Here is a 26,288-nt window from a genome sequence, read left to right as displayed (position 1 = left end):
CTCAAGATGGGTGGCGCATTTACGCTACAGATGTCTATGGGCCCCAGTAACCACTTAACACCAGGTGGGCTGTGAGCTCATCCACCCAACTAAGCAATAAAAAAAAATATAGGCAGTTTAAAATCTAACAAAATAAATTTGAATATATAATCGATCTAACAATTAGTTTAATGTTTTTTTATTCTCGTGATACTCATCAGGACATTAGAGCGGAGTTATAAAATCATTGGATTGTCACCGGTCGTTGATGTGTATGCAAAGTTTCAAGTTAATCGGACGTCTTGAAGTTGAAAATGACGTTTAAAAATTTTGTTAAATACAAACAATGGTACATATCCAGTTACATAATGAGAACGTGTTAAAAATAAAGTGTCGAAAATGTGGTCATACCCCATGTTACCTACTAGTTTGTCAGGTATAATTCCAAACATAATGCTGCTGAAATGCAACACCTACCAAGAAATATACAACGAAGCGTAGGAAGCGAATACGTAGCTTTAGTTAATTCAGACTTACTCAGAACAAGCACCTTTTGCGTAGGTGCTAACCAACACACTAGTATTATATAGTACACATTATATATCCCGTGTGCCGAGTCAAACATATTAACAGCGCACATTTTGATAACGTACTTGAATTATTTAGGAAGATTATTTTATTTTTCAGAACACTGCCAAGGACATTATCGAATGAATTATTCCAAAATACTATAAATTAGGCTCCACAATGCGCTTCGGTGTGCGATCCTCAAATTAGGGCTACGTTTTTATGGGACATTCTGTTTTGAAGCGCTTAAGACAAATGAGACGATTTAACAGAGCTGTTCTCAAAAGCAATTTTATTGTCAGCGACAAATTTCGATTCATCTTCTGCTCTTTTTCATTGCGTACATGGAACTAGATTAAAAAATGAACGTCAAAACCTTTTTGTACTAATACTAAATGGAATTCAAACAGTTTTATGGATTCACTGCGATTTTTTTATACAAAACCTTTCTTTTTGTATGTTGCCGCGGGCGATACAGTACGCGCGTACCATGAAGAAAACGTGAACCTGATCTTTCTATCCAAACGCCACTTTGCAAATACAATTGATCGATTTCCGACCACACATCATACTAGTATAAAAAATTAGTTGACTGAATCCTTATAAAATTTTAGTATTACTAGTGGTTCCGCAGTAGTCGAAATTCGACTACAATTAATTGAAATTTTCTTTATAAACATTATTATGGTTCTAGTGTCAAATACTATTAGAATTTTTTAATATAATCACAGATTTCGCCAAAACTACACTATAGATAAATAGTATTAAAGACAAACAGTATTTATTTATTCTCAATTTGATCACAGACTTTCAACAATAACAAATGTTTGACAATAGAGTATGCAAAGTATATATGTGTGTATATGTGTCGTGTCAAATACATGATAGTGTGTGTAATGTTTTCTTTATTAATTTAATGATTTTTTTATGCATGATTAAAAAAAATATTAACGTTCTGCACTCCTCTATATTCTCTATGAGTGTGGGAAATTTCATACTCCTCCGTCCGCGCAATTTTCGTAAAAAGGGGTACAAAATTTCTGCTTCACGTATTAATATATAGATAATTTTACATGTCAAATTCTAGCTAGCATACAACCAACATGGTTATATTTTACACCTAAATGTTCGGATTAATTTAAACATCAAAACTAAGATGCCAGAGATTACGATTTTGAGTCACGCGCACACCTCATTACTTATGTTGTCGGTGTGAAGTATTCTTAGCCACCTCAACGGGGTTCGGATTAATTTCTGCTCGGGAATGCCAGCGAGATTAAGGGTGAACGTGAAATGTCGAGTGTCGCGAACTGAATTGCCGACAGTGATTCCGACTCGGTGTCAAGCGAATAAACCGCAACTTTGTTTGTTTTCATTTAAAATTAGTAAATTTGCTCTGTGATTCTTTAATTTAAAAAAACGTAGGTAGGTTTTGTGTGATCACATTTATTAGTTAGTGTTTTATTAATTCTGTATCGTTTCGAAGACAGTTGACAGGCAGACAGCGTGACCTCGTAGTTAACAGCATATCAATCAATATTCAGCAGTTTTTTTTTTTGCTATTAATGGGCTAATGATTTTACGGTGTACATCACAACGTGTATAGCACGTCCTATCTTGAGACATAAAGCCAAAAATGTCAACTATATTATATTATAATACTAGCTGACCCGGCAGACTTCGTAGTGCCTTAATCGATAAATAAAAGACCTAAACTTTTGTATAAAATAAACTTAGAACAAACAAAAGGACGGATTGTCCGACGGGGGGCACATTAAAGGAAAAACAAAATTGTTATTTTTATTTAATTCCGAGCATTTTCATATTTATCCACCTTTTCAACCTTCTCTGGACTTCCACAAGTAATTCAAGACCAAAATTAGCCAAATCGGTCCAGCCGTTCTCGAGTTTTAGCGAGACTAACGAACAGCAATTCATTTTTATATATATAGATTTACTATTCTACTCATCAAATCGAAAAATTCCGGCTTCAACGCAAAAGTAAGCATGATGGTGGTAGAAGTGAGGGTTTATCAAACGCCCTAGTATTATTTCTGATACAGACTAAAAACTAAAAAAAAATATAAGTTATTAACAAAAAAAAAAATTATTATCAAAATACAAATTTCATGTAACATAAGATTAGGTGATTGTAAATAACTCCAAAATGTTAGGTTTTTTAAAAAAATACCCAAAGATAATTCGTGTGAGCGTGACATTTGCTACATTAATTCTTCTTCAAGCTCAACTCAGTAAAACTCAGTCACGCTTTTTATGAGTAAAAGTAAGTTTAACATCCATTTTTCTCGAGCGAGGAACATAGATAACAATCACTGCGACATTTTGGGCGTCGTAACCAGCCGAAATTGCGTGTTCATCATCTCAAGGAGCCATTGTAGTCGGGAGTCGTCGACGCGTTCAGACAAACGATTATCCTTGCCTATCTCCTTCATAGGAATTTTGTTAGTTAGCTTTTAAATACGAAGATAACTATAAAATCAATAGTGATTAAAATTATTGTTCTATTGTTAAAGTCGAATAGAGACTCTAATCTCCTGGTTGGTTTGGTGCTGGTTAGTATGTATATCTGAGACTTTTTATGGTCTTTGTAGATAGATGAGCATATGGTCTACCTGATGGTGAGTGGTTACCGTCACTCATGGATGTCAGCAATGCTAGGGGTACCATAATACCCGCCGTTGTTGGACTCATTTGTTTAACTTGGTATTAGAACTCACTACTTATTTTATAAGTAAAGCGCATACGTAGCCCAAGACAGCTCGCGATAGGTATGGCATGAAACGCTGTTGAAGTCCCACTTGGGCTTTATTACCCTAAATAACAACACGAATAACAGCTTATTGTATACCCATATTGTATTTTTGTGTAATATACTTTGAAACAATATTCACGTTTCATACTACAATAAACATAAATACTAATCATTACTCAGATAATATTTGAAGCATCACATCTCATAGTTAGCTAATTTTAAAAAACGATATAACATTACGTACAGTTTTAAGCCATTTTTTATAATATATACTGTATAGGTCCTTGTTTTGGGACCATTTTTAGCGTTTGCATTTCCGTTTTAATTCTGAGAAAATCATAATGTTATTGTTATTTATAATTGAACTCGTATTTTAAAGTTAATGGCGCAATTTACGCTATAGATTTTCTAGATAGCTTCAAGTTGTATCTTAATGTTCATGCTATGCTATGAGGTTTTTTGTATGCAATTTACAATTTGTAGAAGTGAGTCATTCCCGATCCTGCGGAAAGAATGGAAAGCAGTCGACGTCGCCCCAAAAACGTCATTTCGGATCCTCCCGATCCACTAACGGTGCTTTTAGGTACCTCAAGCACCGGTCACCGTCCTCGTCGAACCCGTCGCTTGCGACGAAGGGCTCGACGAGTAAATGAACCCTTAGACACAGCCCACTGAGTTTCTCGCCGGATCTTCTCAGTGGGTCGCGTTTCCGATCCGGTGGTAGATTCTGGGAAGCACGACTCTTGCTAGAGTTCGTGTTAGCAACATCGTCAGGTTTGAGCCCCGTGAGCTCACCTACTACTTAAGGTTCCGCTGAAATAGCCTCTCAAGGCTATCAGCTTTCTTCTTCTTCTTCTTCTCAGTCGTGTCACTCTTGACAGAGTGGTCGTGATCGTCATGTAGTGTTGGAAGGGGCAGACTTGAGGCGTCTCACGATGTCGCGCCATCTCTATCAGCTTAGGTAGGGAAAAAAAAGTGAGAATTCAATTATGTTTTTAACTCATTCTTTCGTAGTCTAAATGCAATAGACGTATTTATTTGCCTATATTACTGTAATTTTTTCATGAAGTTGCGAATCCAGCAGTGTAAAAGTTGATATCAATATATTTGTTTAATTATATTCACGTAGTAAGTATATTTACGTAATATCCGAAATGATACTACGTATTTACGTACATATTTATCATTCATTTTAAAATATCTTTTATTAGAAATCTCTTATTTGCGTACATAAGAAAGTAGAATAAATTCAATAAGAAAACTCATGTTGAGTCCAAATCCTGTGAACGTGTATGGTTTGTTGTGCAAATAAGAGCGATAAAACGATTTATTTTGTACGATGAAAGGCGACTCACGGGCGACCGAAGTGCCTATGGCGACCGGATGTACAGCGTCCTACGCACACAAAGCTCATGCGACGTAACCACGTAACGCCACGTGCGTAACTAAAAGCTACAAATTTGTGTTTCCTAAAACCATAAACATAATTAAAACGCGAATAACGCCCGTCATTACGACAACTGGAAATGTTGTAAATCAACCTATAAGTTAATTTAAAATGCAAAATTTAATTTGTTTTTCAGGGGCACCACGGAAATCCTATTTGCACCGTAAACCACTCATGTTCTTAACTTTGAAGGAACGTCTACATATTATTACACTAGAATTGGGATTTCAATCTCGTTTCTCAATGTGTGCGGTGCTATTCACGCTGTGGTTAACGTGGGCCGTGAATTTCTCTGCAAAACTTACACCAACTAAAAATAACAACAAAGAAACTTGAAATCACGTGTTTAAATTTTTGTTCGTGGTTCTTGTATTGTTTACAATCAATACAATGCGATTACTTGAGCCATGATGGATTGTGCATAGTCGCAGCACGCAAATGCAGGTACGGAGTGATGTTGCAACAAAGTCTTTAGCTCACACCCGATCTTCTCAGTGGGTCGCTTCGCGGGTGGGTGGTAGCATCTGCTGATGGATTGTGCATTGTCACAGGACATGAATGCAGGCGCGTCGTGATTTTGCAACAAGGTCTTTAGGCCACGCCCGATCTTTGATCCGATTCAGTGGGTCGCGATTCCGATGCGGTGGTAGCTTCTACGAAGCACTGCTCTTGCTAGGACTAGTGTTACCAAATTCTCTCAGCTTGAGCCCGTGTGCTCACCTACCCGTCCCCGCTTATCTGAAATAGCTGCTTAAGCTACCAGGAAATAGGTAGCGAAAAAACCTACACGAAGTTTTTAAAAGCGCTAATTAATGCTGCCAATTAGTGAACGGTGTACTTTCTGCTTTACGCTAACTTCAGTGCCAACGACGTTACGGAAACAAAAATAGGTCCCGTGCTAGCTCGCTCTCTCTATATTTATATAAGCATAAAACAATGTATATTAAATTTAAATTTAAATACAAAAATGCCCTTAATTTAGCCAATCTCTTTTAACTAACTTCCCAATGTATTAAAAAGACCCACAATGAAAATTGAAATATTTCATAACCATTAAGAAATAAGTAAATTAGCATTTATCGAACAAGAACCAGGCTTCTACTTACCACGTAGATCATAATCATTAACCTGGCTATAAATAGCTGAGCGTTAGGCAACCGCTTTTTGGATCTTAGCATTCTTATAAACTATAGTTATACCCAATCGTAAGGCCGCATTCTCTTCTGCCGGCAAAGAAAATCAAAAATAGTTTTTTTGAAGTGAAACTTCTTTAGGCGCATGAGGGTAAAATTTTTACAGATGTAACGTCACGCAGGTATGCAACGGAAGTGTCGAAAATTTTTAATACAGCGCCATCTATGAGATTTTTTAATTACTAACGTGCATATTAAACCTCTTGTAGTGAATTTCAATTTAGGATTATACGTGACGTTAAAATATCGATTGACAGAGGGCGCTACCTCATACTATAAAAGATGATTTACAATTATTTACTAATGACAAAATTTTACATATATACTTAGACAATTAGGGTAGTTGTATTTTAATTTTTGAAGATTTAACTTCTAACACGTGTGAATTGCACACATGTTTATTACTGATAATAGGACCTCTTGTGAGTCCGCACGGGTAGGTACCACCGCCCCGCCTATTTCTGCCGTGAAGCAGTAATGCGTTTCGGTTTGAAGGGTGGGGCAGCCGTTATGACTATACTGAGACCTTAGAACTATATCTCAAGGTGTGTGGCGCATTTACGTTGTAGATGCCTATGGGCTCCAGTAACCACTTAACACAAGGTGGGCTGTGAGCTCGTGCACACATCTAAGCAATAAAAAAAAAAAGTTTTTTTTTTTTTAATTTTCTTATACCACTTTTTGAAATCATACTTAAAGACGAAACCGCAATAATAGACGGTATAAACAAATACAAGCAATGCAATACAAGCGCATAGCCAATGCGAAACGGAATAGAATAACTACCGTAACGTAAACAGAGAAGCATATTAATTGAGCTAAGCAGAAATATATTACTTGTGATTTGATCTTAATAACTTCATATTGCACAAGTTCGCTATTGCGATCGTATTAAGGTTCAAATCCAACAAACACAGCATCGTTTTAAGATCAAAGCGAATGCGTATCTAGCATCACACGATCTTAACCAGCAAGTCATCTGATTTTATATGTGCGTTAACTTGCGTGGCCTAAAGGGGAATGCCCACTCTCCATAGTGTGCTAGGCCCAAGGTGGACATCAAATATTACTATAAAAATGGACTGATTCAAATTCTTAAATGTATTAGATATCTAAAAAATATATTGAAATTGACGCCACTATTATAAAAAATATAATAAAAATAAAAACTCGTTTTGAGGTTAATTTTCTATATAAATACTTCAAGAACTTTTCTTTTTTTAATGTTTAAGATGTTCCTAATGTATTTTTATCCAATTGTAGTTATTAGGGTATAAAAAACACACATTCTTCTTTAAATATCTATATTTTCTTCATCTTCATACACAATTAGTAAATCATCTAAAAATAGCACAGGAGAGCATATACACGGTTTTAAATCTCGGTCAGGTTAAAACCACAATTCACACAATGTTTTTCAGTCGTAGTATGTAACGTTATTGATAAAAGCAAAATAAATCGAAGAAAAATCAAATTGCATGTGCATTTTGAACGCAAGCACAAGCAGCAAGCGAAGTGTCAGTCAGTCAGATTAAAATCAGTGTTGTCACTATAAAGAAAAATAATTACATGAAATTCATATATCGATCATTTTTTTAAATAACCGATAATTGATTTATTTCTTAATCTTTTTTTTACGAGTACACATTATTTTTCATTTTTTATGTTTTTGTTTTAGTTGTACATATTTAAATAACAATACAAGTTAAGTTTTTTTTTATTGCTTAGATGGGTGGACGATCTCACAGCCACCCTGGTGTTAAGTGGTTACTGGAGCCCACAAACATCTACAACGTAAATGCGCCACCCACCTTGAAATATAAGTTGTAAGGTCTCAAGTATAGTAACAAGTTAAAGTCCAATGGGTATGTCTTTGATGTTATTTTATGTGCTTATAATCGATTAAAATCGATTGATTAATGATAATACTTAAAATGATTTATTTATAAAATATGTTTTTTTTATATACTTAAAATGTTTACTTAATACGTAAAAGGTTTTGATGCTGGCAATATTTTTCCCGCAAAAATAAAAATCTTGTTTTTTTTCAATAGAGTTTTTTTAAACTACTTATTGTAAACTGTAGTGGCGCTTATTAAAATTTGGAAGAAAGTAAATGCATATTTATTTATGACAAAATTAATGCACTAAGTATTTTTTCTCTAATCTATTGTCCGCTTTGGGCCTGAAATGGGCATTCCCCTTTTTTTACTTAATTTAAAACATTTTTCAATCACTATTGTTTAATAATTATTAGAACTATTGCCTATCACAATTTTTTTTTATTGCTAAGATGGGTGATGAGTTCACAGCCCACTTGGTGTTAAGTGGTTACTGGAGCCCATAGACATCTACAACGTAAATGCACCACCCACCTTGAGATATTAGTTCTACGGTCTCAGTATAGTTACAACGGCTGCCTCACCCTTCAAACCGAAACGCATTACTGCTTCACGGCAGAAATAGGCAGGGTGGCGGTACCTACCCGCGCGGGCTCACAAGAGGTCCGGCCAGCAGTAAAACTATGGTACAATTATTTTTATTGGGAAATTTGTTCTATGGAGATCGTTTTTATGTATTTACTCGTATGCGGTTATATTCTCAATATAAATTAGTGTTATATTCTCAACCATAGTTGAGAATATAACACTAATTCATAAATCATAAAAAGTCCATCTGGTGTTTTAAAATGGGTTCAATCTTCTAAAAGATGATATACAATAGAATCGTAGGACATTAAACCTAAATTGCTTGATAACATTTAACAATTTACAGTTATCCTTTGATACAAAAGTAGTAGTGTGAATTTCCGAAACTATTTCATCGCCAAAATTCTTTGAACGGGTAGATTTGTGAGCGAAAGCAATTAAAACGGACTGGAATTCATTAACCGTTGTCCCAAGGAAGATATTCATTAAATTAGTTTTATTTAATGTTCATAGTCTAGAACGATAAAATTTGCTCAAAGCGTTTTAAAAGTTATTTTCATTCAAATTAAGAGTTCTGGGTAACAGTCATAAAAAGTTACTAAGAGTTCTTAGAGACTTGTAACTTGAATGCGATAAATCACGTTCTAACGCCTTAAAATCTCACTTGCCCAAAAAAATAACCATTCTACCCTTAAATTATTTTAATATTCTTAATTTGTGAGTGAAAGAGCGCTGGAGGCTGGGGGGTATGGGTGGGTGAGCGCACGGCTGGTTTTAAGGACCACGAAACAAAATACATCACAAATATAATTAATCTATATTTAATTATTGTGCCACACTTCAAACCGGAACACATGACTACTGTTTTGGATATAATAGTAGAACTAACTAACAAAAATATTGAAGATACACAGAATATAGAAAAAAAGAACAGAAGCATATTAAACAAGGTAGAAAATACACAAGTTCTGTGAGCACACGGCTGGTTTTAAGGACCACGAACCTAAAAACATCACGACTATCATTAAACTATACTTAATTATTGTCCCACACTTCTAACCGGAACACATGACTACTGTTTTGGATACAATAGTAGTACTAATTAACAAAAATATTGAAGATACACAGAATATAGAAGAAAAGAACAAAAGTATATGAAACAAGGTAGAAAATACACAAGTTCTTTAATAAACTCACAGGACCACACGTAACCGGTAGTAGACTCTTATTGAGTTTTCTGCGCTATTGATTTAAACATTGCTGGATATCGGAAAAATGTGGGATACTATGCGCAAGCGAAGGAATGTGCAGAACCGGTCCGGAGCACAATATTGCGCTGACGGCATTCCAACGCAGTCTACTGACCTCTTTACTAATAGCCGTTTTATTTTTCTATAAACCAAATTACATGCCATAAAAGATTCTGCTTCGTTCGCTGTATGTAATACTAGCTTTTGTCCGCGACTTCGTCCTCGTGGAATAGTTCCTTTGGCATAACGCTAAATTTTAACCGCGACTTCATTTACGTAGAAAATGAAAATATTTTTGAATAATACACTGTTAAGGAGCTATTTAAGATATCAAAATCACGCTTTTTAACAGTTAGTTAGGTAGCATAAAAAACGTTATAGTGAGCCAGTCTTAAAATATAGACATATGCTGTCCCGGATCTTTTTTTAGAACTTTCAAAGGGGAACAATTTTGTCATACATTATATTAGCGAAACATTAACCATTTCCGCGGCGCATGCTCTCAAAAAGGAAAAAAATCCCGATTTTGAAACATTCTTTACTGGTGGCTCCGCTTGCATTGATACACCATAAGTCCTTTGATATGAAAAAAAATTTATTAAAATAAAACTAATTACATTATGAATTAAATTTTTATTTACATAAAAAGCTTAAAAAACGGGAATTATTTTTTGAAAATAACATCTCCTAAATGTAATCCGTTGCGATCACGGCACTCTTGCAAACGACGTCTAAAATTGTCGATGACTGCGCGGCACGTCACTGCTGAAATGCTTGTCATTTCTCTGCGGATGTTTTCTTTTAGGGCCTCAATTGACCGCGGGTTTGTGTCGTATACTTTAGCCTTAAGGTAGCCCCACAAAAAAAAATCCATCGGGGTCAGATCTGGGCTACGTGGAGGCCAGGAAATGTCTCCTCTCTTAGAGATAACTTTGCCAGGAAAAAGTTGACGGATAACGGGCATAGCAGTGTTAGAGGTGTGAGAAGTGGCCCCATCCTGTTGAAACCACGTCCTGGCATTAAAGCCTGAAAAGTTTTGCAATTCTGGTATGAAAAACTCTTCAATCATAGCCACATATCGCTCCGACGTAACAGTAACTGCGCGCCCTCTGCCATCCTCAAAGAAGTAAGGCCCTAGGATACCATGGGCTGACATAGCGGCCCAAACAGTCACTTTCGGACTATGTAAGGGCTTCTGATGCTTAAGTTTTGGATTGATGGGGCTCCAATAGTGGCAATTTTGTTTACTAACATGCCCGTTAAGATGGAAATGAGCCTCGTCAGAGAACATTATGTTATTGAAGGAAGTAAACCGATTCAACATTTCATTCGCATAATTTTGTCTTTGAATACCGTCAGTTTCCTTTAATTCTTGAACCAACTGAATTTTGTAAGGGTGCATATGTAAATCTTTCTTCAAAATCCGTTGTAACGATGTCCTGGATACGTTTAATGCTCTGGCGCGCTTACGAGTTGACTGTGTCGGATTTTCGCGAATAGACTGTGTCACTGTGTCTATGTTTTGTTCCGTACGTGACGTCCTTGGGCGACCCAACCGCGGTTTATCTAACGTCGAACCGGTCTCCTCGAACTTAGCAACCCAGTTCTTAATCGTTTGAAGAGTTGGAGTGTCGTCAAAGTTGTGTAAACCTTTGTGTTCTCGAAATTTACGCCGCGCAACGGTTGCCGAATTGTCGTTTTTATAAAACTCGCGCACACAAAACGCACGGTCCGCTCCGGTAAAACGCTCCATCGCGACTAAATTCCCAGAAACCGAAGTTACTCCCCCCGCTTCCCCTGCACCGCTCACGCGCGCCCTGTTCGTTTTATTCAAATTTTACTTTTCAAAGGACTTATGGGCCACCCTGTATTAGCGTGATGTTGTATAGCCTACAGCCTTCCTCGATAAATTATCTATCTATCTGACACTGAAAGAATTTTTCAAATCGGACCAGTAGTTCCTGAGATTAGCGCGTTCAAACAAACAAACTCTTCAGCTTTATAATATTAGTATAGATAATGTTAATTCATTATTTCTTCAGTACCTCGGCGACCGAGCGGATATATTACTTTCCGAATTTAAGTTTAAACATATCTACATATGCTAGGAGTCCGCAAGAGAGCGAAACGGTTTTTCATGCCTGGGCAAAAACTTCTGCTTTACAAAGCGCAGACCCGGCCTTGCGTAGAGTACTGCTCATACCTCTGAGTAGGATGAGCTCTCCTTCTCGCGTTTTGCCACCTTCTTCTGCGAAATGGTGGACTAGCAGAAGTCAAGCATCGCCTCCAGGACTTGTCACTGCTCGGTGACAGTCGGCAAAGACAAGTCAGGTCCAATTTTTTTCTTTTTAGTGGCAGGACCTCTTGTGAGTCCGCGCCGGTAGGTACCACCGCCCTGCCTATTTCTGCCGTAAAGCAATAATGTGTTTCGGTCTGCAGTGTAGGGCAGCCGTTGTAACTATACTGAGATCTTAGAACTTATATCTCAAGGTGGGTGGTGCATTTATGTTATGGATGTCTAAGGCCTCCAGTAACCACTTAACACCAGGTGGGCTGTGAGCTCGTCCACCGATCTAAGCAATAAAAAAAAGCGAATGTAAACTATTCTTATATTGGTCATGGAATGTATAACTGAAGCTTTGTAATTTTGCAAGCTGGTGCAATAAACTTTATAATAACCTAATATTTGTAATTAATAAATATCTCGTGTATTTTTTAACACGTTCTCGTGCCATTGGTAAGTAAGTAAGTAAGTAAGTAATTCTAAATATATATTTTCACGTTCTATTTCACGTTTTACTTAAAGCGTGAATTAAATAAATTACTAAACAATATTTAAACCGCGAGATAAAAACCGCACGATTTATTTTTGCTCAGTCGCGTAAAACTATTTCGTTACAACATCATTCAGCGAATATTGACAAACAAAAAATCGTGTTACATTTTCACAAAGTATATTCACTTAATGATTTGAAAAGAAAAACTTTTCATTTCTAATAAAGAATTGAATTTTTTTTTTAAATACCAGTAATAATATGCGAAGCTTTTATAAAACGGGCCACTTGTGTCCACTTACAATGCATTGTGTCGCGGTCCATTGTCCCGCTAATGAGCAATCACCGCAGCTGACTTCACACCACTCCACTCTTTCAATCAACTTCTGCGGGTTAACGATATTTTGCGCTATAGTTCAGCTTACGATTTCAATTTAAACTAAAGTGTTTTTTCATTACTAACTTTGTCCAATCAACGAGATTTTCAAAGCTAAGCTTGTTTGAATTCACTTTAAATTTTAATTCAAGCGACAGGACCTTAAATGAGTTATTGAGGTTATCAAAACTAATGCACTTACATTAAGTTAACAATTCTGAACAATAATAAATACCAACAATGATTAATTAAATTTACCGATTTTTTATTTATTGCTTATATGTGTGGACGAGCTCACAGCCCACCTGGTGTTAAGTGGTTACTGGAGCCCATAGACATCTACAACGTAAATGCGCCACCCACCTTGAGATATAAGTGCTAAGGTCTCAGTATAGTTACAACGGCTGCCCCACCCTTCAAACCGAAACGCATTACTGCTTCACGGCAGAAATAGGCAGGGTGGTGGTACCTACCAGCGCGGACTCACAAGAGGTCCTACCACCAGTAATTACGTAAATTATAATTTTGCGGGTTTGATTTTTATTACACGATGTTATTCCTTCACCGTGGAAGTCAATCGTGAACATTTGTTGAGTACGTATTTAATTACAAAAATTGGTACCCGCCTGCGGGATTCGAACACCGGTGCATCGCTTCACACGAATGCACCGGACGTCTTATCGTTTAGGCCACGACGACTTCGAAATTTTGAATGGTTTTCAATTTAAAACACTACATTCAAATGAATACTGACAATCAAAGAATTATTATGATTGAATACTATCTGCGGAACTCATTACAGCGATCATTACTATTATAATATTCTCGGAAATCCGATAGATTTAAGCGTAAAACAATACCTACAGAGAAACTGAATAAATAAATAAACATGAATCTAGATAAATCAGTAATACATAAGCAAATATTGTAATACACTGAACGTAATTTTTCTAAGCGTAATCCTCAATAAACCAATGTCGGTTATAGAGAAAACAATCCAATCAGCAAATCCCCTGGTAAATAAATAAATATTTTTGTATCCAACATAAGTCCCGAGCGTACAATATTATGTAAATGAATACAAGGCGAAATTAATTCCTAAATTTAACGAAAACAGTAATGTTTTTCGTATCTCTAGCGTTATTTAATTTATTAGAAATTGATTTACATTCTTATTTCACTGTATTGATCGTAATTGAATGTAATAAAGGGTTTTTCGTTTTGTTATTCGGGGTTTATTATCGCAAAATGGGTTTAGCTGTATTAAGCCCTTCAATAGCTATCGAACTGAAAATTTAACTAAAATAACATCATAGTATAAATTATAGTGTGTTGGAATTATGAGGCTTGGGCAAGATTTGATGAGTTTTCGTATTCTATATTTTTGGAATTTCTTTGCATTTTTGTCTCACTCTGTTCTACATAAGCAATATATACTGGTCTGAAACATAATAATATATTTATAAGAAATTAATAATAATTCATTTAATATGTCTGTAAGAAGTGTGGAAATCTTTCTGTGGAATTCTTTAATTTAATATGATAGCTAAAAACTAATAAGACTTGATGATACGAATATTCGTAATAATTTCTCAGACTTTTCAATAGCCATTATCGAATAAAAACAAATCACGAGTAGATATGAGAAGCTCAAATACTGAATAGAGGCAATCAGTGCACCGAGGAGTCGGCTCTAGACAAATTACTGTATTTAAGTTATTTGTAAAATAATTCAATTAGTTTTTTCTTCAATAAGCTGTTGCTTAAAAAAAAAACAAATGGTTTAAAGAACAACTTATTGATGTAGTTTTTTTTACGTAACTCACGTTTGTAACTAAACATCCATACATCATCTACATACATCATCTATCATTAGTAGAGATTATAAAATAACTTTTTTTTCTAGCCCGCTTTCTGTTAGATTATTACTCTTTGGATTGGAAATCCATATTAATTATGTCAATGAGCAATGACGGACAGAAAAATATTAGGTAATTTTTATTATTAAATGATTTAATATCTTAAATTGAATTTTTAAATCCACAAAAAACATTTTTACTTTACAGTAGCTTTTGCTAAATACGGATATCATTTTAAACGACCCATTATACCGGTACTTACGAACTGTCTAGAAATACCTCAGCCGTATTCGGCTAACAACCGCAGACAGCGTTCGATTTCCGTTTAATTTCACAACGACCGCGACTGCCGTGTCTGGTCTGTACATAGCTCTGTACATTGTGTACTTCCGTCACACCGACTGTTGGCTAATCATGTTATAATGAATGAATGGAAACGGAAGTTCTAGGGGCGATGGGGTCGGGATGCAGTGGACGTAACTGTGGACCCATATTAAACACAAAACGATTCGGTTACAAATAAAACTTTTGAACGTACTGTGTACCTTATTTTTTATTACTTCACAGGGAATGGATAGCGGATTACTTAGTTCAAGATATTAAACTACAAGGTCACCTGTATTGAAGTGATTACTGGAAGACATAGACAGCTTTTAAAAATTGTAACGCCCATCTTGATAAATTATTTCGAAGCTTTTGTTGTATTACGTCTACCCCGCTCTTCAAACGTACGCTCCTTAAGCAGATTCTCAGAATAATAGTAAGTTATGTTACCTTTTTTTTGTATGTTGGCGAAACCATTTACGGATACCTGGTCGAGAGGGGTAAGACCGGGGTCCTCCTCTTCTTCCAATTCCTGCCGAGAGACTGCGAGAATAATTCTGTTACCTAAAGTGTCTCTCATAGTATTTATTTAAACAGCTTCTTGATTAACTTCACAATCTCAATGTAATAAATTTCTATAATCTACACACTGTAACAAAAGATATAAAAATAAGATAGTAAAAACATCGACAATCGGTGAAACTTCGCCATACTTTTACTACCATGATTTAAGATCGATACATTTATTGTCATTATTCATCTGGATTAATTTGGGCACGCGTCTTACAAAACCAGTGTTTTTTAACAATATGTTCTGGAAAGATGTCCTTAGAAATTAAATTTAAAAAAACACCTCATTTTCTTAACAGTGCGTGTTCTAATTGTGTTTCTGGCCTTTTTTCTTAGTGTAAAATAAACTAAGTCTTACCTAATATATCCGCTTTAACCATTATCTAAGAAAACAATATCCTCAAAATAATATGTAATGCCGTATACTAAAACTCAAAACTTTTATTAGCAACATCTTGCGGGCCAAAGATAACCACAAGGAGATCACTAAAAGTTTTCATTGTGTTCCAAACTAGGGACTCGGTAAAGTTTGCGAAGATAGTATCAATTTAATATAACTAGGCTAAATTAAATTCAGAATGATGTCACAAAATTCAAATTTGTAATGAGTATCATAATCATGCGGTAGCATTGAAGACGTCACTGGTTCGAGGTGCAACAATTACTGCCTGATATATGTGTATTATATATCTATACAAATTTATAAATCTAGTGCTTTTTACGGATGTTCGGTTATAGCTACTGAACCGTGCATCCGATTGACTTGAAACTTGGTATCCATATGGAAAATACATGCACTTAATGGATAGGCTAATATTTATATGAGCGTTGGACTCCCTACACCAGTTGCGGGGGCTTTAATGATGAGAATCTTTGTGGGGGTGAGAAATATGGTTTTTCTTGTTTCCGTCATAATGTCAATAAAATCCGTTAAGTGACACATAAGTAGTTTATGTGCATTTTTATATATAATATATTTAATGACTTGGACTAGTAGTTAGTAAAAAAGCACGAAATTTCACCGATGCTTTAAATCGGAAATAATTTCATTAACCTTCGACTTCAAAGTTAAAACTTAAAACTAATTAGATGTTTGCAAAATACGTTTTAATTTACCCAATGAAAGCTAAATGATTCTCCTGTCAACAGCGTCAAAGCTCTACAGTTTAATAAAAAAATGACCATATTATATTTAAGCAGATTCGTATTAGCTATTTCAGAATCCATTTCATCAATAGAACCATTTTTTTCTTGTGCCTCTATAAGCTGATTACCAAAAAGTATTATTATTATTGTGTGTAATTCAATAAAAGTTCAAAGGGCACCCTGGGTAGAAAGAAAGTTTTCATTGTATGAAGTCTATATTTTACCCTTTCTTTACCGAAACATAAGAATTAAAGTATAGCGATACATTTACATTTATTTACGGTAGGCAACGGCTTGGCTCTGCCCCTGGCATTGCTGAAGTCCATGGGCGACGGTGAACACTCACCAACAGGTGGGCTGTATGCTCGTCTGCCTACAAGGGCAATAAAACAAAAAAACAAATAAAAGCAATTTACCAGTGAACCTTAACTGCTAGTTATAAAGTAAATACTACTACTATAAGTTACGATACTTGATAGAGATAGCAAAGTAGAAACCACTTAAAGTGTTCATTGTATTTTTTTTTTTTTTTTTATTGCTTAGATGGGTGGACGAGCTCACAGCCCACCTGGTGTTAAGTGGTTACTGGAGCCCATAGACATCTACAACGTAAATGCGCCACCCACCTCGAGATATAAGTTCTAAGGTCTCAGTATAGTTACAACGGCTACCCCACCCTTCGAACCGAAACGCATTACTGCTTCACGGCGGAAATAGGCAGGGCGGTGGTACCTACCCGTGCGGACTCACAAGAGGTCCTACCACCAGTGATTACGCAAATTATAATTTTGCGGGTTTGGTTTTAATTACACGATGTTATTCCTTCACCGTGGAAGTGAAGGAATAACATTTAATAATAATTTATTTAATAACATTTAATAATAACATTTAATAATTAATTTCGAAATTTAATAACATTTCGAACTTAGAGCTTGTTGAAGTTTGTAGAGATACACAATAGACTGAACTACCTTAAAAAATGAGCTGCGCTGTTTCTGAATGGCTGCGGTTTTGCTTTAACCGAGTTAGTTATTACATCTACAACGTTACTAGAAATGTTTCTAAAGAAACATAACATTTTATGTTGGGTGGCTTACTTGGGAACACAGCTTTATTAATTACTATGACTTATAGTTTATGTACAAATATATTTTAACTTTATTAAATAATACTATGAAACAATTTTTTTTTATTGCTTAGATGGTTGAACGCAGCCCGCCTGGTGCTAAGTGGTTACTGGAGCCCATAGACATCTACAACGTAAATGCGCGACCCACCTTGAGATATAAGTTCTAAGGTCTCAGTATAGTTACAACAGCTACCTCACGGCAGAAATAGACGGGGTGGTGGTACCTACCCGTGCGGACTCACAAGAGGTCCTACCACCAGTAATTACGCAAATTATAATTTTGCGGGTCTGATTTTTATTACACGATGTTATTCCTTCACCGTGGAAGTCAATGGTGAACATATGTTATAATAAGTACGTATTTCATTAGAAAAATTGGTACCCGCCTGCGGGATTCAAACACCGTTGCATCGCTAATACGAATGCACAAGACGTCTTATCCTTTAGACCACGACGACTTGATGAATTTAAATTCGACTCTTGTTCAACACATAAGCTTATTGTTTTGTCTCAGTATACCTAAATACTTATATTGATGAAGATTTATTTATTTTGTTACAGCAGTTAGTGCTTCACCGGAACCAAGAAAACCGCTGACGATGCAAGAACCTCCACACCACGTCGAGTTCAGTAACGACACCGGAGTTATTCTCAGCTGCAGCACTAGTAGAGGGGATTTTCAAGTAAGTTTATGTGTCTGACTAGCTTACGCAGCAGTACTGTATCCTGTTAACATGGACATTTGAATTATGGAGGAAAGATTCGTTTTAGTATCTTAGAATAAATAGCACTATATGACAGACTGGACTGGACAGAGTAAAATAGAACTGAAGCTTATTTTTATTGCAGACTAGCGGCCCGCTCCGGCTCCGCTCGGGTCTTTAACAAAAATGTCAACGATATTTGACGTTGTTTTATTTTTTTAAACAAAAGAACACTTATTGCGGCATAACTATAATAGCTAGACATATGCTGTCGCGACACTTTTTGTAAATAATAATGTGTTCTATAAAGTCGTAGTACATTATTTTCTTCTATCATCAATAGTTTTCGCAGGGCACGCCATGTAAAGAATATTTTAGGTAATTTTTTTACACCTTGGGTTACATTATTGGAGTTTTAGTAAGGATTTCAAATTTTTTTCAAAAAAGATTATATAGCCTATGTCGTTCGGAAATAGTGTAGTTTCCAAGCATTGAAAGAATTTTTCAAATCGGTTCAGTAGTTTCGGAGCCTATTCAATACAAACAAACAAACAACTCTTTCCTCTTTATAATATTATATAAGTATAGATAGTATAGACAAAAAAAGTATAAATAAATCACTAGCTTAATTAAAGTAAAAGATACAATAGGTAATTTGTTTAAAGTAAAATCTTCGAGAAAAATATTGAGAGAATATAAGATAGGTAGGTAGCAGTTTGTTTGTTTGGTATTACTGATGTCCGTGAACGATAGTTTGAACATTCGTCTGCCAACAATGACTATTAAAAAAACCTACCTACTACCATCTGATCCTAAATTAGGATTCCCAGTAAACAAAGACAAAGATGAGAAAGAATATTGAAGTGTGTTTAAATATACGTTTATGAGTATCTATCACCCAGACAAATAGCAAATTGTTCTTAAGAATGTTTGTAAGAAGTGAGAATCGAACTCACAACGCTGATGTATCAGATTATGATGGCCAAAAACTGATAAGCCTTGTAGATACGAATATTCGTAATAATTTATCTTACCATTCAAAAGCTATAAGAAGGAAAACGAACTACGAGTGGATCCGAGTGAGAAGCTCAGATACTGAATGAAGGCAATCAGTGTGCCGAGGACCCGGCTATAGATAAATGTTCTTGTAGATAGATACACGATACTACAAAGACAATAAAAAAGATAAACTGCTGTTCGCATTAAATTAATTGATATACTTTAAAATATCTAAAAGAACGTGAAAAAAATACATAAGTATGAATCAGAATTTTATTTCGAAACCTAAAGATACTACTGATCACATACTGATTTGATATCTGAAAAATATAATTGCGTCGATTGGATTTAAAAAAACTGATAATACCAAATATACCATTGAAATAATGGACTGAACCAAGAATAAAGCTAAAGTTTATTGCTAGGCTCAAATTAAATTCGATCACGTATTGAGCAATTGATAAAACGTCAATACGTAACCTCATTACACTTCATCGACTTTTAATGCGCCCAATTTACAAAAAAAAATACAAATAAGATTATGTAAAAGACAATTTTTCTGCAATTTCTTTTCGTAACGTCAAAGCGTTCTCGGCTGTTCCCTTTTATTGCCCAATTAGCCTTATAACACAATCGCTTTCCTTTTGTATTTTGCGAGTATCAACCTAGATGCGTATAACTAATGGAATGAGCCGGAATAAGCAATCATGACTGCATGTGGCTTTACCGTTGGTTTCCTAATTTGCCCTTTACCGACTGTCTCGTTTAGAATATTTGCTTAAGGGAAATGTTCTATCTCTAAAATTATCTATACTAATATGTAAATCTACAGTGTTTTTTAGAGATGTTCCGTTATAACTACTGAACCATACATTCGATTGACTTGAAACTTGGTATCCATGTAGAAAATACATGTACTTAATGGATAGGCTAATATTTATATGAGTGTTAGACTCCCTACCCCAGTTGCGATGGCGTTAATGATGAGAATGTTTTTGGGGGTGAGAAATGATAATGTTAATTTTAAATGCCCAGCGAAGCGGTCGGGTACAACTAGTTTTTTAATAAAACTTTAGTCTCCTTTCGAAATAAATCTTGAAAATAGAAGCCTTAATATTTTATTGTTTGATATTTTCGTGTATCTACATAAAATTGATGTCATTGAAACTTTATCGGTACCGAAAATCAAAATTACCACCCAGTCTATTTTTAGCGCAAAGTGGTTTAACAGTCCACCGTGAAGGGTGAATCAAGCATTATTTTTTTATTTTTGCTTTCCCATATAATTAGATGCTCTTTACGAGGTCTTACGGACTTTTAAAATACAGTCCAGAGCTTAGTCTGTCAAAACCCACAAAATACATGGGCCACAAGTGTAACTTATTGCAAATGTGATTTAGCATTCGCAAAACCTTTCCGTATTCAAATACAAATAAAGTTTTTTCATTCGGTAAAGTTAAACGAAAAGTTTTCGGTGCGCAGAGCCAACCGGGAAATAACTATATGCGCATCAATAGTAGCGGTTTCATAAATATGAAAATTGCAGGTAACAGCGCTCAGTGAAATAACGAATAGAATCCGAATTCTTTTTCCGAGAATATATATTATATTTTGTGTTATATGACATGCCTTTCTTCAAACGAGGGTTGTGGAGAACACTCAATAGTAGACAGCGGCTTGGCTGTAAGCCTCGCATTGATGACACCTTTTTTTCCCTACCTATGCTGATAGCCTTGAGAGGCTATTTCAGCCTCTCCTTAACGTGTAGGTGAGCTCACGGGGCTCAAACCGGGAGTGTCACCAACACTGGCCCTAGCAAGAGCAGTGCTTCGCAGAATCTACCACTGGATCGGAAACGCGACTCGATGAGAAGATCCTGCGAGAAACTCAGTGAGCTGCGTCTGTGGGTTAAACATCCATGAGCGACGGTAACTACTAACCACTAAGTTGACCATTTGCTCATATACCGACAAAGACCAAAAAAAGTGTTAGATATACTAACCAGCACCAAACCAACGAGGAGATCAGAGTCTCTATTTGACTTTAATAATAGTAAAATGATTTTTATTCTCGATTGATTGTATTCGTATAGTTGTCTTCGTAATTGAAACAGGCAACATTCTCGTCTGCCTAGAAATGAAAAAAAAAATGCTTAAATTGTATAAAAAACTTAATAATTATAAAAAAAACATTGTAACATTGTACTAGTGTGCTCAGTATAAACTCAATTACGAATAAACAAAAATGTATCACCTCTTAGTTTACATTAAATAAAGAACGTCTATTTAATCGTGACTGTCAAACGAAAAGGCAAAAAGCAGTAAATAAAACGAAGGTCTTTACGTGGAATTAAAGTTAAAACTCTCTAAGAGGAGTTGTTATTTGGAAAGTTTTCACATTCACTGGAGTTGGACGGTTTTTGACGTAAAAGCGTGCCCTGGGGACAGACTCACCTGCCTTAGTCCCAGCCATCAGAATTCCACGATTAATTCCATAATAACTTCGCAATACTGAAATTTTCTACGAGTAAACTTTATTCCGCGTGCGTAGAGCGCTCAGAAATATTAATATAATAGGTTAATGTGAATGGCGTTATGTAGTTGAGGTAAAAAAAATTACAACTGACAAAAAATCAGGAAATCGAAGTTAGGAGGACAACTTTCTTAGAGTATGGTTAATATCAAAAAAGATTTGCTTAGCCATATCGGAAAATAAGAAATGATGACCTAACAGGAAAACAAAATATGCCGGTTGGGTCACTTTTTAAGTTTTTTTTTATGATTGAAATTTCAAGCATTACTTTACTTTTCGGTTTCACCAGGACAGGTGGGCGAGTAAAGGCTCAAAGGAGAGTAAAGTGTTTTAAGTCTCCATACATGCTAACATGGGATCTGGCGGGAAATACTCCGAAACTCTATATACATAATATACCTAGTCAGGTCATAAATTCTGTCACATGTTTAATGTAAAATAATTGAAACAAGTTTATTCATTATGTAACCATTCATATACCAAAATGAACTTAACAAAGCATAGATTCCTATGACACTAAAGCTTATTCAAAATGACCTCCGTGATTTTGAATACAGGCCTTCAATCTGCGCGGCCAGTCGTCTATCGCAGCACGAACGAGGTCCATGTCAATATCGGCGGCTGCCTTAATCAAGGATGTCTTGAGTGACTCCAAATTGGGATGAGGCTTTGAGCACGCCTTTTCCTCCAAGTGTTGCCATATCTTGTAATCTAACGGATTCAAATCTGGACTGGAGGAGGGCCTGTCTTCGTGCCGGATGAAGTCGATTTCACGCGCCGCCGGCCAGTCTTGTGTGCTCTTCGCTCTATGAGCTGGCGCCGAATCTTGTTGGAATACCCAGTGCCTGTTATTGAACATGGTATGAGAAACAGGTTCCACAAGGTTCGTCAGGACTGTATTTTGATACACAACTGCGTTCGTTTTTACACCTTTCTCACAAAAATGTACCTCTGTTAAGCCCCAATAAGAAACTCCCAACCATACCATGAGCGAGGATGGAAAATGACCTCGTTGGACACGCGGAATACGGTTGCTCGCTTCTTCACTACTGTGTGCGTACACCTTATCATTTTGTTTGTTGTAGCTCTCTTCTACGGTAAAAATTTTTTCATCCGAAAAAAGAATTTCCCGATATTTTTTTCCCGCGTACCGCTTCAACAAAGCGCGGCATCTCTTCTGTCTCAGGTCCATTAGACGAGCATTCAAACGATGTCCTGTTTTTCTTCGATATGCCCGAAGCACTAACAGCCTGGCCACGGGACATTCGCCGATACGAATATTCGCGCGGTGCGAACGGCGAAGCGTCTAGCGACTAAAATAAGAGCATAGAAATGTACCTAACAAGCCACGCGCACGGGCGACCGGCGAAGCGACCGGCGAAATGTACCGAGCGAATCGCGCGATGCGGCGGGCGAGCAAAACAAATGCATGAATACGGACGGCGCGAGCCACGGAGTCGAGCGGTAGTCGCGGCGAATAGTACAGTGATTAAATGAGTTTAGTTGTTTTCGCCGCGAAAAATTAAAACCGAAATTTTTATATTTTTTATTTATTTTTTATTTTATATTTTTAAAGTCGTCGTGGCCTAACGGACGTCCGGTGCAATCGTGTTGAGCGATGCACCGGTGTTCGAATATCAGGCGGGTACCAATGTTTGTAATGAAATACGTACTCAACAAATGTTCACGATTGATTTCCACGGTGAAGGAATAACATCGTGTAATAAAAATGAAATCATCAAAATTATAATTTGCGTAATTACTGGTGGTAGGACCTCTTGTGAGTCCACACGGGTGGGTACTACCACCCTGCCTATTTCTGCCGTGAAGTAGTAATGCGTTTCGGTTTGAAGGGTGAGGCAGCCATTATAACTATACTTGAGACCTTAGAACTTATATCTCAAGGTGGGTGGCGCATTTACGTTGTGGATGTCTATGGGCCAGTAACCACTTAACACAAGGTGGGCTGTGAGCTCGTCCACCCATCTAAGCAATAAAAAAAAAAATAGCTGAAATACTAGCTAGACCAGCTATTTGGAAGTCTAGCCACCCAAAGTATTTCTCGTACTTCTTGTGGAATTCTCCATCTATAGGTACACTCCGATTCTTATTCAAATCATGTACTTCACAATCTTTTCCAAATAATAGGTCCTGAACCAAAAAACTATTAATTTGTAAGCAATATCGAGATAATTTCGATATAGACATTTCGCTGTCGGACTTCCTTACTAGTCGCGGCGGCGAACGTGAGTACCCGTGGCCTGCAAACGGTGCTGCGCGAATGGTCGCCTCGTCCACCGCTTCGCTGTTCGCACCGCCGATCCCCGTGGCCAGGCCGTAAGTCTTCATTTAACACCCTTTTCACCGTGGTTCTGCTTAACCCCATCTGAAGGGCCAACAGTTTCTGCTTACGTTTGGAATTTCTTTGAATTCGCGCCTTCACAGCTTTTATCACTGCTGGAGTCCTAACAGACCGAGGGCGACCACTTCTTGACCTGTCATCTACACTAGAGTCTTCATTGTATCGTTTAATGGTACGATAAACAAAACTTTTGGTTATATTCAAATTTTTCAGTATGTTAAAAATTTGAATTGGCGCGTAACCGCAACGATGCAACGCAATAACTGCAACACGGTTTTCTTTAAGCGTCCACTCCATATTTAAAAATGAGTAAAATTCTAAAAGTATACATTTTTATTTTCATGAACAATTCGAAATTCGAATTCAATAAACTTTTTTGTGGCCAGCATTCTAAAAGAAAAGTTTTTACTGTGTGACAATACTTATGACCTGACTAGGTATATACTATACTATACTATACTATACTATACTATACTATACTATACTATACTATACTATACTATACTATACTATACTATACTATACTATACTATACTATACTATACTATACTATACTATACTATACTATACTATACTATACTATACTATACTATACTATACTATACTATACTATACTATACTATACTATACTATACTATACTATACTATACTATACTATACTATACTATACTATACTATACTATACTATACTATACTATAAATATACATATAACTATACAAAGACTATAAGTATAATTAAAACTACTTTTAGGGTTTAAGCTCACGTTATTTATTGTCAGTATATTATTTACGTTTCTAGATGTGTAGTATTTTACATTTATTATTAAACCGTAAAAATAATGTTATTTATGTCTACGACTCGCGAATGCCGAATAAATATCGTCTGCCTATACGTCAATAAATAAATAAAAAAGAATAAACTGACAATATTTTTTTTATTGCTTAGATGGGTGAACGAGCTCACAGCCCACCTGGTGTTAAGTGGTTTACTGGAGCCCAATAGACATTTACAACGTAAATGCGCAACCCTCTTTGAGATATAAGTTCTAAAGGTCTCAGTATAGTTACAACGGCTGCCCCACTCTTCAAACAGAAACGCATTACTGCTTCACGGCAGGAATAGGTAGGATGGTGGTACCTACCCGTGCGGACTCACAAGAGGTCTTACCACCACCAAGAGTACTACCACTGTGGAAGTGTTCTACATGTGACTTGAAACAGAGCGACCGACAGTCGTTCTGTCTTCATCGCTCTTACTAACACACGCTGGTCAGGCCCAATATCCTGGGACCCTGAGTTGGGGGCACCCGCGAGCTTTGTCTTGTCGATATCTGAACGCGGGCCGTTGAACAACAGAAGATATTAGTTGGTTCAATTGAAGCGTAAACCGCTTCTGGATCTACAGTCGGACGATGTGGTCGGAGTCTAATGTACTAAACATTAGACTGAAACAGTGGTGCAGTAGTTAGCGCCCTAGACTGTTGCGCCGATGGTCGTGGGCTCGATTTTCACATCGGGCAAACATTGTGTGATAATCTGTACCCATAACATGGAGAACCCTACATTGGGGCCGGATTACCGTGCGTGATTTGTACCCAATTATTATAAACTAGCGGCCCGCCCTGGCATCCCTTGGAAAGTAGCGCACGCGATGTAAAAAAATTTAGGTAATTTTTTTACACATTGGATTTTCAGTGAGGAACCCCAATTTTTTTTTTTAAATATAATAAATATAGCCTATGTCACCCAGGGATAGCGTAGCTTTCCAACAGTGAAAGAATTTTTTAAATCGGTTCAGTAGTTTCGGAGCCAATTCAATACAAACAAACAAACAAATCTTTCCTCTTTATAATATTAGTATAGATATTGCTTAAA

The 26,288-nt window shown here is 36.3% G+C and overlaps 1 protein-coding gene across 1 annotated transcript in view; it reads left to right on the top strand.

Annotated features, from left to right (window-relative positions):
* Dscam4 (Down syndrome cell adhesion molecule 4) overlaps positions 1-26,288 on the top strand; it is a 216,199-nt gene that overhangs the window by 111,553 nt on the left and 78,358 nt on the right. The window contains exon 3 of the mRNA XM_089735124.1: positions 18,378-18,499. Coding sequence (XP_089591250.1) covers positions 18,378-18,499 — 122 coding nt within the window. The remainder of the gene's footprint in view (positions 1-18,377; positions 18,500-26,288) is intronic.

This window comes from Bombyx mandarina, chromosome 19 (assembly GCF_030267445.1).
Source record: "Bombyx mandarina strain Sakado chromosome 19, ASM3026744v2".
Taxonomy (NCBI): domain Eukaryota; kingdom Metazoa; phylum Arthropoda; class Insecta; order Lepidoptera; family Bombycidae; genus Bombyx; species Bombyx mandarina.
The sequence above is the reverse complement of the archived record's forward strand: the minus strand, read 5'-3'. Positions and strand labels throughout refer to the sequence as shown.